This window comes from Callionymus lyra, chromosome 14, assembly GCF_982586985.1.
Source record: "Callionymus lyra chromosome 14, fCalLyr1.hap1.1, whole genome shotgun sequence".
NCBI lineage: Eukaryota > Metazoa > Chordata > Actinopteri > Syngnathiformes > Callionymidae > Callionymus > Callionymus lyra.
Genome location: NC_141831.1, coordinates 14,886,664 through 14,901,211, shown reverse-complemented (window position 1 = coordinate 14,901,211; position 14,548 = coordinate 14,886,664). Strand labels below are relative to the sequence as shown.

The window sequence follows — 14,548 nt, the reverse complement described above, 5'->3', positions numbered from 1 at the left end:
AGAAAAAGGGAGAATATGAGGACAGTCAAGACACGGTTATTATCCGCTCTCTTGTTGTAACGTCAATAAAACAGCTGCTGAGCTTGTGTTCTCTGGCCCGAGATTGAATGTTGTGTTATTGTTTCATTGATTGTTTCTGCTCAGTGGGGACATCCATCTGTCAGCCGCGTACAACCGGAGGAAGTGCTGCAGTTTACGGCGTCCAAAGACAAGGAGGCGATGCTTCCAGCAGGTTCGACTGTCCAAGAGAAAACTGGTGATGACTTCATATCGGTGTGTCGGATTCACGGCTGCAGCACCAACAAGTGGTTGGAGTCGCAATATATGACTGACACAAGTGATTGAAAATATAGATTTGCTACAACAACTTTTCTAGACCAAGAATAATACTCGTACTTTTTGACACGAGCCAGAATTTTTAAAGATTAAGATCAAGACTGTTTATGTCCAAGACCTAAACCAAGACCAAGACCAAGACCACAACCAACACAAGACCAAGACCAAGACCACAACCAACACAAGACAAAAACAAAAACAAAAACAAAGACCAAGGCAACAACCAACACAAGACCAAGACCAAGTCCTAGACCAAGTCCTAGACCAAGTCCTGGACCAAGTCCTAGACCAAGTCCTAGACCAAGTCCTAGACCAAGTCCTAGACCAAGTCCTAGACCAAGTCCTACACCAAGTCCTAGACCAAGTCCTAGACCAATCCAAGACCAAGACCACAACCAAGACCATGACCAAGACAAAAACAAAGACCAAGACCAAGACAAAGACCTAGACCAAGAACACAACCAACACAAGACCAAGACCAAGACCAACACAAGACCAAGACCAGGTCCAAGACCAATACTAGAACACAACCAAGACCAAGACACAAACAAAGACCAAGACCAAGACCAAGAACAAGAACAAGAACAAGAGCAAGAGCAAGAGCAAGAGCAAGAGCAAGAGCAAGAGCAAGAGCAAGAACAAGAACAAGAACAAGAACAAGAACAAGACCCAAACTGAGACCAGGAACGAGAACAGGAACAGGGACAGGAACAGGACCAAAAATGTTCCTCAACAAGACAGAGAGCAAAACCAAGACTGAAATCTGTAGAATATTAGCTTCATTCTGAGCTAAACTGCACAGTATAAATGTTGAAGTTTATCAGTTGAGGAACATCAAACTTCAGGTTCTGTGTATCATGTGTGTGTGTGAGATAACCGTACTATATTCATTCACAAGTAGAATAGTTGACACTGAGAAACGTATAGAATACAATCTGGATGCATTCTTAATTTTTGTAAAAGGCTCATCAAGAAGAGTGCGCCTGGAAATGGCCTTCTCTGGAGCAGTTAGATAGGAGATTTAGTTGCTGTCTTAAAATAGAAACGATGATTCTTCATTCTCTGTTGCGGTTAAGATGCTGAAAAAGATATTTAACGACACACCGAAGACACAAGACCGATCATTAGAATGTTTCCAATCTCGCCTCTCGGTCTCAGTCTAATCTGTTTTTATCTCTCCCAGGAGTTCATCTTGTCATTCCGGCATATGGAGGATCCTCCGCCTCTCCGTCTTCTCCTGCCAACAGGCACGCCACAGATTTCCTGAAATGAATCTGATCTAAACGAGAGGCTTTGTTCTGGTCCTGCCTCTGCGACCCTCGGGACGACTGAGCTTTTATGTCAATCTGTGATCCGACACTGTGAGAGTTAACAATTAACAGACTCATATTGTCCCTCAGGGACACTTTCTAATTGTGCTGGTGATCACCGAACACTCGGCACAAAGTTGCCGATCCACAATCGTCTACAATTGCACACAAAATAAAAATCAAATAATCAGTTTGTTAGATGTTGAAGCTGACTGGCAAAACAGCAATGCTATTGATGCTAAGCTAACAAAAAAAAAATCAAGTAACTGCTGTGGCTCTATCACCATCTGAAGGTTTTCATTTTTTAAAACATTTTGTTTTTGTTACGAAAGGAAGAGCATGTGTCAGTTTTACACCAGCAAAAGATTCAAGAACCTCCCTCTCGATTTCACACAACAAATACTGAAGTCTTATCGTGCTGCCTTATTGCTATGGTCATTATGAAACATGTTTTGTTTGTGGCTAGTAGTAAAGTAAGTAAGTAAAGTAAAAGTTATTTGTAAAACGCCTTTCAAGACCAGGGTCCACAATCAAAAACAATATACAGTTAAAATATATACTTTAAAAGGCCAACTCACGTAAGACAAACACAGGAGTCCCAGAAAACCAGGTAAAAGCCTGCAGAAATAAGAACGTCTTAAGATGTTTCTTGAAGGAGTCAGTAGATCCATCAAAAGCATGTTCAGGAAATATCAGGAGATTCTGATCCACAGAATTAATCCTGAAAGAAACAGGCAGCCAGTGAAGAGTTTTAAGGATCGGGGAAATGTGAGTTCTTCTACTAGAGCAGCTCAGAATTTTGGCTGCAGAGTTTTGTATTTACCGCAGACAAGACAACTCCTTCTTGTTTAGACACGAAAATAAACTGTTACAATGGTCTAAACGAGAAGAAACAAACGCATGGATTATAAACTCCAGATAGTGATTAGTAGACGACTTTGTCACCCAAGTACTGTGTACTCATGTATTCAGACGGGCTGATCTTCTGACCTGCAATAGAAATATAAGGTGTTTGGTCTGTGTTTTTGCTCCTCCTGTTTCTTTTTACAAAAAAGAAAAAAAAAAGGAGATGACATTGAGCCCTATGATGGAGACATGTCCTTGAACTCAGCTGCCACCTGTAGAAGCTGATTCCTAAAAAAACCCAGCAAAAACTGTGTTGTCGTCGGTTTGTTCTGATCAGAGGTGCAGCTGCTGGTTTTATCTCTCCTTGGACGGCGGGTGATTTGAGTTCAACTGTGGCCTGCAAGGACTGTTGTCAAATTCCATGTCCAGGAAAAACATCAAATGCTTGAACTGGAGGACGATAACATGTCAACATTCTCAGGTGGATCTTCGTCTCTCTCATCTCATCTTGTCCTTTTACATTATATTCAGTTGTACAATCTTAACTTCAAGTTATACACAGTTTTTATTCTGTTGTCAACCACAAACATTTACATTTACAACTGATTATTTTTGTGTTTCATGTGAACATTATGTGAGTCACTTGATTATTTTTGTGTGTCATGTTAACATTATTTGAGTCACTTGATCATTTGTGTGTGTCATGTGAACATTATTTGAGTCACTTGATAATTTATGTGTGTCATGTGAACTTTATTTGAGTCACTTGATCATGTGTGTGTGTCATGTGAACATTATGTGAGTCACTTGATTATTTGTGTGTTTCATGTGAACATTATGTGAGTCATTTGATCTGTTTTGCATGTCATGTGAACATTATGTGAGTCACTTTATCATTTTTTAACATTATGTGAGTCACTTGATCATTTGTGTGTGTCATGTGAACATTATTTGAGTCACTTGATAATTTATGTGTTTCATGTGAACTTTATTTGAGTCACTTGATCATGTTTGTGTGTCATGTGAACATTATGTGAGTCACTTGATTATGTTTGTGTGTCATGTTAACATTATTTGAGTCACTTGATCATTTGTGTGTGTCATGTGAACTTTATTTGAGTCACTTGATCATGTTTGTGTGTCATGTGAACATTATGTGAGTCACTTGATTATTTTTGTGTTTCATGTGAACATTATGTGAGTCACTTAGTAATTTTTGTGTGTCATGTGAACATAATGTGAGTCACTTTATCATTTTTTAACATTATGTGAGTCACCTGATCATTTTTGTTTGTCATGTGAATATTTTGTGAGTCGCTTGATCATTTTTGTGTGTAATGTGCACATTATTTGAGTCACTCGATAATTCTTGAACATTATGTGAGTCACTTGATCATTTGTGTGTGGCATGTGAACTGAAAGTTTTATCCTGTGAACATCATGTGTGTCATGTAGACATCAGTTGTGTGAACATTGTGTTTATCATGTGATCATTTTGTGTGTCATGGGATAGTTTATGTGAGTCACTTGATCATGTATGTGTGTCATGTGAAAATTATATTTTCTCTGTAAACATTATTTATGTGATGTGAACAATTTGTTTATCTTGTGTAATTTATTTGTATCATTTGATTTTGTGTGTGTCATGGAAACATTAGGTGTGTCATCAGCTGATTTGATTTCCCTGTTGACTAATCCGTGAGTGCTAATGGTCCCTATATATTAAAAAAAAAAAATCATTATTTTTCAAATCACTTACACTTCTCTGGAGTACTATTGAAGTTGTGTCAAGTGTCAGACACACATGTCTCTGAAGACCTTCACACTTGGTTAGATGTTTCACTTCAGTAGCTTATGTTCAACATTAAATTCCATTTACCAAATGAAAATAATCTCTAACTATGTTCTTGCGCCGAAATACATCAATAAATTCTTTATTTATTTAGTTTGACCAGCGAGCGCACGTACGTCAATGCAACAAAAAAAAATCATGTATCTTTCCTTCACATGTTTTATGACCTGCTTATTGATCTGAACATGTTGGTCAAAAGATGGGAGTGAATTAAAGAAGAAAAAAACAACACCATGAGGATTCCGGAGTGATCTGAACATTCATCTTGACTCCTGATGCGCAGTGGAGTGTGTTTTGGGATCGTCTCCTCCCCTGTTTCTGCAGTCTATCCACCGCTTTCTTTCCCCAGCGCTCTTGTGCCAAAGACGAGAAGACTTCATCCTCACACCACTGATCCTCTCGAGCTCCATCTTCTCCTGACGAGTGCACTTCACTGTCTGTCCATTCACGCCGAGCCTCGTGGGAGTTTTTTTTTTTTTCTGCTGGATTTGATCGAGATATCACAGATTAAAATGCTTTTTTTCCCCCCATACACATCTCTGACAAATCGACGCGCTGATCTCCAGTGAACGGCGCACAGATCGGTGGACTCGGTCAGACGTTTTTTTTTATGCAGAGACGCATTCTGGTTTTTGCGAACTGTTGAGGCTTGCGGAGGGGGGGTCGCTGCGGTGCCTTAGTGGGCTTTTTTTTTTTGAACGTGCGGAACTTATCAGTTAAGTTTGCCGAGGCAGGAGAAGCTTGTCTGGAGGAGAGAAACAACGTCAAAGACGCAACAAGCCGTCAGACCCGCCGCCGCATCATCTCCTCCGGTGCTGATGCTGGGGGGTCTAAGCCGGATCACGTTGTTGGATATCTGTGAGTATTCGACTCCCTTCTTTTAAATGATTTTCCCTTTTTCATTCTGATCCGCATTTATGTTTGGTCTTGACCCACATTCACTTATGTCATATATAAACAAACTGCCATTATCTCTACTTCCACTTCCCCTTTTGTAACTGACTATTTTAGCAATCTTTAGTATATTTTGTCACATATTTGATTCCATTTTTATTTCAATTCTATCTCCTGTATGCACAAAATGAAATTCCTTAATAGTCTGTAAAAAATGAAGAAAAATATATTGTAAATTATTAATGTGTCGGGTCCCCAAATCTTTTTTGTATTGCTGACCGCTTACATGTCAGGATCATATTGAGGGACTAACCTTTAGATATTTATTTTTTATTAAATACAATAGCATGGCTTACAATTAAGTCCATCAAAAACACCTTTTGTACCATGAATCAGCTGCAGAAGAGCTCTAGACAAAACAAGATGTGTTTGCATCGATGTATGTTTGATTGTATGCCGACGATGTAGTTCTGTGTGTGTGTGTGTCTCCAAGCTTTTAATGACGTTGTGCCAATGTGTGAGTTTTTGTTTTTTGTTTCGTCTCTAAGGAGTTTATGTGTTACTCATTTGAACTATTCAAGAGTCACATTCTAAAGAAGAGTAATCTCTTCTTTTTTTCTTTACAAACTGAGGCATATTTTATTATTCGATCAAACTGAGTTTTTTTCTTTCTGTGTGTCCTGGTAACAAATGTCTGACGGACTGGTACCTGTCCCCGGACCAGAGTTGGGGACCACTGAACTAAAGGACACATACAGTGAAAATACATGTTAACCTCCCGCCTGGTGAAAACCTTTTTAATGTGAAGTTTTCTCACTCTTCCTCTGCAGAGTGGAGGCGGAAGGATTAGAAGCTGCATCCGCGACTGAATCTACGACATTCAGGTGAGAACCATTAAAGCAGAAGCCAGTTTGAATTGTTGTTTTTTCTCCCCGCGTGGTTGTGTTGCTCATATCTGCGCTTCTGAGAGCGTTTACCTGGTTTATTTCTGTTTACCATCACGTCGGCTTTGAACAACTGTAGATGTGTTTCCATTTTATTGTCAATCCCGAGACAGTTGAAGTCTCCCTCCCCCATGTCTCGTACATTCACTGCAAGAATCACAGTTGTCATTGTATCTCTATGAAAATATTGAGGTGGGAAGATGAAAGAAAAAAATCTTAATTTTAAGCTCCATGAATCTGTTCACGATTCCTATGGTGGGTCAAGAATTTGGTACCTTGGCCTTCAGTTGTATAAAAACTGTTTAACAAAGATACACATACTTTGTCTAAAGCTTAAAACCATTTTACAAGTAACCAAGTTAAAGTGAAAATATATGAGTTTAACAATGTTGTTTCTGGCGACCTCGTGTGTCAGAAAATTGTCGCTACAACGCTGCAAAATCTCTGCCAGTGGCAAATACATTTACAATTTAAATTTGTTTACAACAACAGATAAAAGATCTTGATGAGTTGTTGTTTTACCTGGTATTGAAGAAATATTCCTCTCATTACTTAAGCCATATTAAAACCCTTCTTTTGTATTAAATTGTTGTTGAAAAAAAAATGTCATGACATTTCAAAATGAAAATCAACCAAACAAACGAAATATATTGGCAAGAGTTTCACGTGCATATACATAATAATTTTATCACTTTACGATTACACTGTATTTGATCCTAATTTCAAAATCTGATTTAACCCTGTTGGATCAAGAAACTCTCGTCTTAACATTAAAAGGAATAGGATACAGACAGGTTTGCTAGCATCATCGTTAGCTCCTCAAAATGTCGATTTTTTGTTTTCTAAAGGTACATTTTTGAGTTTGTCTAATCAGAAACGACTACAGATGTCTTTGCCAATAAAAAAAAAACAACAAAACAAAATGAACAATATACTTTACTAGACTCATACTAAAGCAAATAAATCATATCTTAAGCGTGACTTATTTTATGGGCTCATTTTTATATCTTGTCCCCCATGACTTAAATCATCTTGTGTCAGGTCGAGTCAAACATCGTTTATTTTATAACCAGAGGATATTGTTGGCTCCAGGGAGGCAGAGATCGATCCCAGAATTGAAAGAGTTTCTGGTGAAAGCTGAGTAGGAGTGCTGGTTTGAATCTGGGATCCATTCAGAGGTTTTAACAAAGAGTTAAAGGCAACAAGAGATGGAAAGCTGCGAGCATTCTCGTCCTTACCGCAGAAGATAAACCATCCCTTGTTTCTATGTCGAGGAAAATTGTAACCAGTTGGCACATTTTCTTTTACCATAGAAACGTCACCCACACAAAATTTGTGCTCTTTTATTTTTGCCAGAGAAGGATCTGGCTGATATTGAGGAATATAACGCAGAAGGTGTGAGTGGCGTCACCGTGACAACATTTCACAGGCAAACACATCTTCAATGTCAAAGCTGGTCTCGACAAAACAAGTGGTTTCCACCTCCACCAAGGACGCTTCTCTGTCTGTCAATCAGCACAATGACTGAGTCCTTAATATATTTTGATTTCTTTTTCAGAAGCGCTTCAAAGAAAAAATACCCACTTAAAAGTGACCTTGAGCAAAAATCCTAACCCAATAACAAAAGAAAATTAATCTTCTTTCATAGTCTCTTGAAAAGGCAATTGATTAGCGTTAATTTTTTCCTACAGCAGAGAAATGTGTGTTGCCACAGCAGCCAGCTCACAAAAGGAATAAAGATATCAAATATTTAGTGCACAAGACATGAAATAAAGAACAATTATGAAGTGAAAATAACAATAAAAAACTATAACAAAATGAAACAGTAGTAATCCAATTAAGAGTTGTAGTTTTTTGGACGCAGAAATTCAAATTCATGACTTTGGCAGGGGTATGCATTGTTGCAGTGCCTTACTAGTATTTCATTGTTCTGGATGTTTATAATCCTTGTAGACAGTTAAAAATACCCCCCAAAAAAGGTTAAAAAAAAGAATATTGTATTTAACATTTTAAACGTGAAGGAAATATATAAAAGATGATACACGTCACATGACGTCACATATTGTCTCGTAACTCGTACACAGTATTTCTAACCAATGGAGACACAATTTGACCCAGTTCACGATTTTATATTCTTGAAATACTTGTTTGTTTAATCTTTTTTAAACGTCAATACTAAGAGACATATAGATCTAAGATGCATTTAGAATTTCAATGTAAAACAGTCGCTCACGATAGAGGCGTTCTGCCGTCGCTGGATAGAATTAGATCACAACAGGCTCCAGAACACATGATTATTATAATTATCTCTACATAAGGGGTTGTTGTACATGTTTTTGCTGTGTAAATAATTTACCTGCAAAGGTGCACTCATTGAAATCCCATCCGTGTGCATAAACGACTGCAAGTGTCACATGACCAGCCCTCTGTTCCCCGGCCGCTCCGCCGGCAGCTGTCCATGGTGCTGATCTTCTTCACGTTTCACCAGCAGACCCTGCTGATTCCTCATTCACGCAGTTTTGCACAATCGGTAAATCACAACAACAAATTAATTTCCTCGTCTCGTCCCTGAAACCATGACACGTCGCAGCTGTTATGCAGGTCAGAGAATGCGGCGTCTTCCTGCTGCATGTCAATGACAGCACATTGTTAGAACACCACAGCCCGCCCGAGGAAAGGGAAAAACCTATTTTTGTAGCTGCTCTTGAAATTTTAATCAGGAAGTCAAATATTACATATTCCTCAATGTTTTCCGGATTTTTTTTTTCTTCCTAAATGATGCAGATGTTCCGCCGGTGAACAGCTGCTCTCCGTTTGTTCATTTAGACGTGATGATGACTGAATATGTGCTTGGAATTTTTTCCTGCCGCTCTTCGTCTGCGTGTTCAAATCATTTTGTGCTGAACATCCAGCAGACAGAGAGAGCTTTTATTTTACGTGGCCCCCGAGATAGTGTCGGATTATTTAGTCATTCTGACCTCATACATTTTCCAGTTTTAACAAAAGGAAAATGGTTTCAAAGTCATGAAGCCAACTTAAGAGCTCAACCTACTTAAGTTAGCAACGAAAAAATCTAAACAGACACATTTACTTGATTAAAACATAAAGTGACTTCAAACTTGAACTTTAATTAGTGACATATAACAGATGATGAACAAACACAGACCTTGTTCGAGTTCATGGGCAGTGCTTGAACATCATATATCTGTTATCAATTGATTGTTGACGACTTTACAATGCTGTAACTTTGCCATGTTTGAAAACCCGGAAGTCATTAGAACCACTTCTTTAACTTCAAAGTAAAGGTCCTGTAAATACAAAACCAATAACCCAAAAAGAAAATGAATAATATATCATTTGGAGAAACAAGGTAATTAATTAGATTATCCATCTCATAAGAAAGAAAATCAAAAGTTATGATTGTGTGTTATGCTGTTGCATGCTGGGTAAAGGAGGGCAAACACCTTATTGCATTCATGCTTCCTGTTAGAAGAAGTGCCACTTATAGACCTTTTACGTAAATGTTCATTTTTGTTAAACCCGACTTGGACGTGGACGAGTAGTCCAACAATCTCAAACACTTAAATAAAAGACCTCTTGTTCACGCTCACCAATCATTTCCATCTGTAATACCATTGCCCATAGAAAATACATTTGAGAGGCAAATAACCATAACAACTCAGAGAGAGTGAGGGAGGAGAGAGGATATTATGTTCAGGCAGGATTAAGGGTCTTATAATTGCCACTAGGAGCTAGAATTACGGAAATCATTCTTGTATTATTTATTTATGGTGGTAATTTAATTGAAATTAATGCTATTTAAATCGTTAGGGTTTATCTTCTGATAGGTCAGTTGTCTTTAATGCTAATTCTCAAGTCATTTTAGGGGGCGGTTTGATCAAATACACAAATTTACAGACACATTCAGATTAAAAACCTTATAGTTATTCACAATTAGACACAGTGAACGTCTGGATGTCGATACCGTTCCATCTGTCCCCAAAATCATTTTTAAAACTATGGACACACACTTCTGTTTACACCTGGGATTAATTATTGCAGTTTTCTAATGATAACTGACTTTGTGATTGGTTTTTATTGCACGGACAAATAAACTACTATTCTATATGAATAGATAAGTATTCTCAACTTGTATATTCTTGGACTCACAATGACAAAGGGTGACTTTAAGAGAAAAACAAGACAGAGAGCTCTTATGTGTTAGTTGTGCTAGTTCTGTTAATTTATGTCAGGAATAATTCACCTCACATGGTGTAAAGAATCAACTGACCACTGTAAACAAAAGTACATTTCTGAGATGGACGGATGGATGGATGGATGGATGGATGGATGGATGGATGGATGGATGGATGGATGGATGGATGGATGGATGGATGGATGGATGGATGGATGGATGGATGGATGGATGGATGGATGGATGATGGATGGATGGATGGATGGATGGATGGATGGATGGATGGATGGTTATATGGATGGTTATATGGATGGATGGTTATATGGATAGTTATATGGATGGTTATATGGATGGATGGATGGATGGATGGATGGATGGATGGATGGATGGATGGATGGATGGATGGATGGATGGATGGATGGATGGATGGATGGATGGATGGATGGATGGATGGATGGATGGATGGATGGATGGATAGTGTAAGGAAATTACAACTTTACTGTAATCAATCATCTAGATTTAACACACATTTCAAATAGTCACCTGATTCACTAATAATCTTTCATATTTAATTCATATTAAATAATCATTTTCTTGCATTGCATTCACTCACTGCAACAACTCACAGGCCCAGGTCACAACTCCTTGCACACACACAGAAAGATTAAACAATCCCAGATTCCAGCAAGTCTGTGGGAACCTGTTTGAGAACTCACAGTGAAAGACAAAACAGGCATTCTGGCATTCGAAGACATCTGATAGATCTCTCTGCTTGCTAGCACCCGTGTTCACTGAAGTTTGTCTCTGACTTTTGCATAATTCACTAAACAAGCATTTTTCTTAAACTCATCCATGTGTCTGTCCTTCATTTTCCACCACCATGTACGAGACTGGGGAGGGGTCGGTTCACCGGAACACAATATCCCCACAATGGATGGATGGATGGATGGATGGATGGATGGATGGATGGATGGATGGATGGATGGATGGATGGATGGATGGATGGATGGATGGATGGATGGATGGATGGATGGATGGATGGATGGATGGATGGATGGATGGATGGATGGATGGATGGATGGATGGATGGATGGATGGATGGATGGATGGATGGATGCATAGGTGGGTGGATAAATGGATGGATGGATGGATGGATGGATGGATGGATGGATGGATGGATGCATGGATGGATGGATGGATGGATGGATGGATGCATGGATGGATGGATGGATGGATGGATGGATGGATGGATGGATGGATGGATGGATGGATGGATTAAAAACATAAATGTAATGTAACTCTATATAATAATATAGTTGTTCTGTTCTTGCAGACACTTCCCATGTGAAGTCTATCTCCAGCCTCCTGAACCAGAAGAAACACCATCATGTACCTTCACAAGGTCAATCCGTCCCTCACCTCCTGTGTGTTGATGTCCATCCTCCTGGTTCTGCTCCCGGGCGTCACTCAACTCTCCCACGGCAGCTCCAGCCCGAGCGTGAACGGCAGCAGCTCCCGCAACTGCTCCAGTGAAGACAACTGCTCCAACGGGGTCCTGCTGCCCATGTGGAACCCCCAAAACCCTGCAGTGGGGGACAAAGTGGCCCGTGCCATAGTTTACTTTGCCGCCCTCATATACATGTTCCTGGGCATGTCCATCATCGCCGACCGCTTCATGTCCTCCATCGAGGTCATCACCTCGCAGGAGAAGGAGATCACCATCAAGAAGCCGAACGGCGAGACCACCACCACGACGGTGCGCATCTGGAACGAGACGGTCTCCAATCTGACCCTGATGGCGCTGGGTTCGTCCGCGCCGGAGATCCTGCTCTCCGTCATCGAGGTGGTCGGCCATGACTTCGACTCGGGCTCCCTGGGCCCCAGCACCATCGTGGGCAGCGCGGCCTTCAACATGTTCATCATCATCGCCATCTGCGTGTACGTGGTGCCCGAGAACGAGACGCGCAAGATCAAACACCTGCGGGTGTTCTTCGTCACCGCCGCCTGGAGCATCTTCGCCTACATCTGGCTCTACCTCATCCTGTCGGTGTTCACCCCGGGAGAGGTGGAGCTCTGGGAGGCCATCCTCACCTTCCTCTTCTTCCCTCTCTGTGTCCTCCAAGCCTGGATCGCGGATCGCCGTCTGCTCTTCTACAAGTACGTCAGTAAACGCTACCGCGCCGACAAGAACCGCGGCATCATCATCGAGTCGGAGGGCGACGCCATGTTCACCAAGATGGACTTAGAAATGGACGGCCAGGGTACGAACTCGCATCCCAAGGAGGCCCTGGATGGGATGCTGGAGGGGGTGGAAGAAGGCGGCGGGACAACTCCCGAGCAGGACCAGGAGGAAGAAGCCCGGCGGGACATGGCCCGAACCCTCAAAGACCTAAAGCAGCGACACCCCGAGAAAGACATGGAGCAGCTGATCGAGATGGCGAACTACCAGGTCCTGGTCCAGCAGCAGAAGAGTCGCGCCTTCTACCGGATTCAAGCCACGCGCATGATGATCGGGGCCGGGAACATCTTGAAGAAGCACGCGGCCGACCAGGCCAGGAAGGTGGTGAGCTGCCACGAGGCCACGGGGCAGGAGGAGGATCCGAACACCATCTACCTGCAGTTTGAGCCGTCGCACTACCAGTGTTTTGAGAACTGTGGCTCCTTGAAGATCTCCGTGAGCCGGCATGGAGGGGAGAGCGGCTGCACTGTGAAGGTAGGAACAAGAATGAAAGAATTTAGTGAAGGTACACTTAAAAAATACGGCGCTCCCTCGTTTACGGAAGTGCATCAGTGCCATCAGAATGTAAATGCTTAAAGGCACCTAATGTGAAAACCCAACTCTCCTGACTTAATGTTGAGGTGGTCCTCTTCAAAATGCAGTAGTTCATTCATCATGACGTTGACCCGTTATGAAGTTATTAGTTAATAAAGTTCTCTCCCGTTTGAAATCTTGCCAAACGAGATCATGGCTTAAATTAAACATTCTCTGTCGTCACTCTGGTGAAAAGTCCTCCCCTAGAAGCCCTAAATCCATTAAGTACATACATGTTAATCGTGAAACAAAATAAATATTTATGTTAACATGGTGAGAGTTACTTCTGCCTTTAGGTGTTTTTGTAATGTGTACATTAAGCAGCAAACCTTATTTTTATTATTCGTTTTAAACGTACAAAACGGGAGTTTCAGGGGTGAGTTCTAAATGTACGAGAGTCCTTGAATGCAACTAGTGTTTTGTGACCAATCAGAGCGGAGTGGGCGTGGTTGCTTGGACGAGATTTCTCCAGCCAAAACGGCGCATTTTAAGTGGGCGGGGCTTAAGCGTATTTTCTAATGTAAATATCTATATATATCAGTATGTTTCTTTATTGTGCAAAAAAGAAACATACTGGTGAGTATAATAGAGGTTCTAGAACAATTGAAGACACACTTGAATCGGCATATTACATTTTTATTTAAATGTTTTTTGTCTTTTTTAAGTATTTACTTCAATAATTAGTATAATGAAAGGTAGTATTGTGTTTTTCAGAATAATTGAATCAAGAATTTCAAAAATTGTATTACTCTGAAAATAATCCCAACCCTTAGTCTTCATAAGGATGAGTAGAAAATGAGAAACGCTTGAATTTCGGTTAAATTTACCCTTTAAACACAATTTAATGGGATTCACTAAAAACCGCACCCACCTTAATTGTGGTGCCAACATAACAGTGATGTCCCATGATGCATTTCTACACACTGCTCTATTGAGAGTCATCTTGATCGGTCGCTTCGGTACTGTATTTAAATATACTTCTATTTTTAATTTTAAAAAAGTATAGTAAAAAGGGATGGGAAGTAGGGATGGGATGGCTGGGCGGCAAAGCATTACAGGAGGTGATGCAAGGGTTTTTGAGAGGGATGGCACTTGTAAAGATGTTTATTTAAACAAGTGAAAAACAAAGGTCACTGAATCGCAGATAATGTTAATAGATGATCGTATTTCTAGAAGGTTAGCCCCACGATAAACGAGGGTCGACTGTACTTTGAAAAGTTGATACAAAAGGTGAATAATTCAACACGTTACTTTTACTGTGCGTGTTGAATATTTGACGCCATCTCTGCGCCCCACAGGTGGACTACCGCACAGAAGACGGGACGGCCAACGCCGGGTCAGATTATGAGTTCGCCGAGG

General features: G+C 40.5%; 1 protein-coding gene across 1 annotated transcript in view; it reads left to right on the top strand.

Moving 5' to 3' along the window:
• The first annotated feature begins 4,596 nt into the window (after window positions 1–4,596).
• The window catches only part of slc8a4a (solute carrier family 8 member 4a), a 25,233-nt gene continuing 15,281 nt past the window's right edge, over window positions 4,597–14,548 (top strand). Inside the window, exons 1-4 of the mRNA XM_087806654.1 lie at window positions 4,597–5,202; window positions 6,069–6,122; window positions 11,711–13,090; window positions 14,488–14,548. The exon at window positions 14,488–14,548 is cut by the window's right edge and continues 457 nt beyond it. Of these exons, the coding sequence (XP_087662780.1) occupies window positions 11,765–13,090; window positions 14,488–14,548 (1,387 nt within the window). The 5' untranslated portion in view covers window positions 4,597–5,202; window positions 6,069–6,122; window positions 11,711–11,764. The remainder of the gene's footprint in view (window positions 5,203–6,068; window positions 6,123–11,710; window positions 13,091–14,487) is intronic.